Here is a 1,617-nt window from a genome sequence, read left to right as displayed (position 1 = left end):
CCTCGGTTAGCGCACAGTTTGGATCCTGCTCGTGAAGGTGACAGCTACTGGGTGTTGCACGAATGGCTCCATGCTTTAGAGCAGCAACCTATCCAAATTCTTGAAGTGAGCGCAGAACTATTATCTCTGTGAATGTTTCTTGGATTTACATGGAATCATAACTTTTTAGAGCAGTTCAAAGGTTTACTATGGTCAGGTTTTGTCCTTTATTCCTACCCACAGATTTCTTTCTGATATCCTAACAGGTACAGGCTTATATATGATAAATTTGGCTCTTCAGTTTTCCTACTCTACGGCCTGTGGTTGCATACATTGTCAATCACATGGGGTTGTATGGAGCAGGATATGAATTCAACTGGCCCCATCAGCTTTGGGGTAAGAAGTGTTTCAGTGCAGGAGAAATGCTCTTCCATAGTCTGATTTATTGGGCCAAATGTTGTTCTGACTTGCCATATGCCACCTGACATCAGGTGCATTAAATGGAGCAAGAGACAGGACAGAACTGGCTCCTCACCATCAGGAAGAGATGCAGTTAAGGCAAACGAGATCTAGCCCTTCCCTGGTTGGTCATAAGCCTAATTAAAGTAGCAGAACAGTCCAATCAGGAACGTATTTGTATGCCATGATATTTTTTTTTTTTTTAAAAAGCATGGGCATTCTCATTTTGGGTGGCATGTATTGCATTCATAATAGGTCTAAAGTATGCTACAGGTTTTGGAAGCTGGAGCTGTTCCTCCATTACAGGTTATTCCATCTGCCATATAAAAAGAAACACAGAATTAGAGGTACAGTCATAAATCTCCTTCCCAGTTATTACCAAAGTTTTTTAGCACTTTGAAGGTATCCAGTGATCAATGTAGGTCATACCTATATTACCCATATCTAGAGCTGTCTGCTGTGCAAAGTAATTGTACATGTAAGGCTGCTTGGATAGAGTGTTTTACAGTTAGTAGAAACCTTCCTCACTTAAATACCAATTACTTAGTCAGGAAATAATTAACCAGAAATTTTCCAAATCATAGATAAAGCACTTACTTTTGATATTTTAAGTTAATTACTATGAACTAAACTGAGATAAGACATCTGGACATCTCTAATAATTTCTAAACTGTGTCATTTGAGGAATGTCCACCCCATGGGCTGTTGGGATTTTGGTTCAGTTTGGAACACAAGGAGACTTCAGATGCAGTCTCGGTGGAGTGGAGGCACCAAGTTCTGACAGACGCTTGCTTAGACACCTGGGAAAGGCCAGGAGAGCCTTCTGCTTCCGCCTTTCTGAGAGTCAAACAAATCCTCAGGCTTGATAGCTTCCACAAGCTTCCACCCAAAGCCCACTGCAGCTGATGGATTTCAGTGCTACCCAGGCTAGGCTCATAGAAGAAGAAAAACAGATTCGACCAAAATAAATTGCTATTAGGTACTACTACTTCTGCTTGCTCCTAGATAGTACCTAATCTGGGCTAGAAATGGGGTGAACTGTAATTTCTCAAGTGTTCTCCCTAGGAGTGTGTTACCTTTTCTTAACTCCATCTGCTTCATGACCTGTGGGACAGCACATCGGCCACAGCCCCCCTGTACAAAGGGATGTCTCCCTACTCTTTTCCAGGGACATATGTA

At 41.9% G+C, this 1,617-nt stretch overlaps 1 protein-coding gene across 1 annotated transcript in view; it reads right to left on the bottom strand.

Annotated features, from left to right (window-relative positions):
- Nucleotides 1-695: 695 nt before the first annotated feature.
- LOC104084380 (rod cGMP-specific 3',5'-cyclic phosphodiesterase subunit beta-like) overlaps nucleotides 696-1,617 on the bottom strand; it is a gene marked incomplete at its 5' end in the record, with an annotated part of 10,564 nt that continues 9,642 nt past the window's right edge. Inside the window, one exon of the mRNA XM_009588198.1 lies at nucleotides 696-754. Within this exon, the coding sequence (XP_009586493.1) occupies nucleotides 696-754 (59 nt within the window). The remainder of the gene's footprint in view (nucleotides 755-1,617) is intronic.

Source organism: Fulmarus glacialis, unplaced genomic scaffold, assembly GCF_000690835.1.
Source record: "Fulmarus glacialis isolate BGI_N327 unplaced genomic scaffold, ASM69083v1 scaffold4482, whole genome shotgun sequence".
Taxonomy (NCBI): Eukaryota; Metazoa; Chordata; class Aves; order Procellariiformes; family Procellariidae; genus Fulmarus; species Fulmarus glacialis.
The sequence above is the reverse complement of the archived record's forward strand: the minus strand, read 5'-3'. Positions and strand labels throughout refer to the sequence as shown.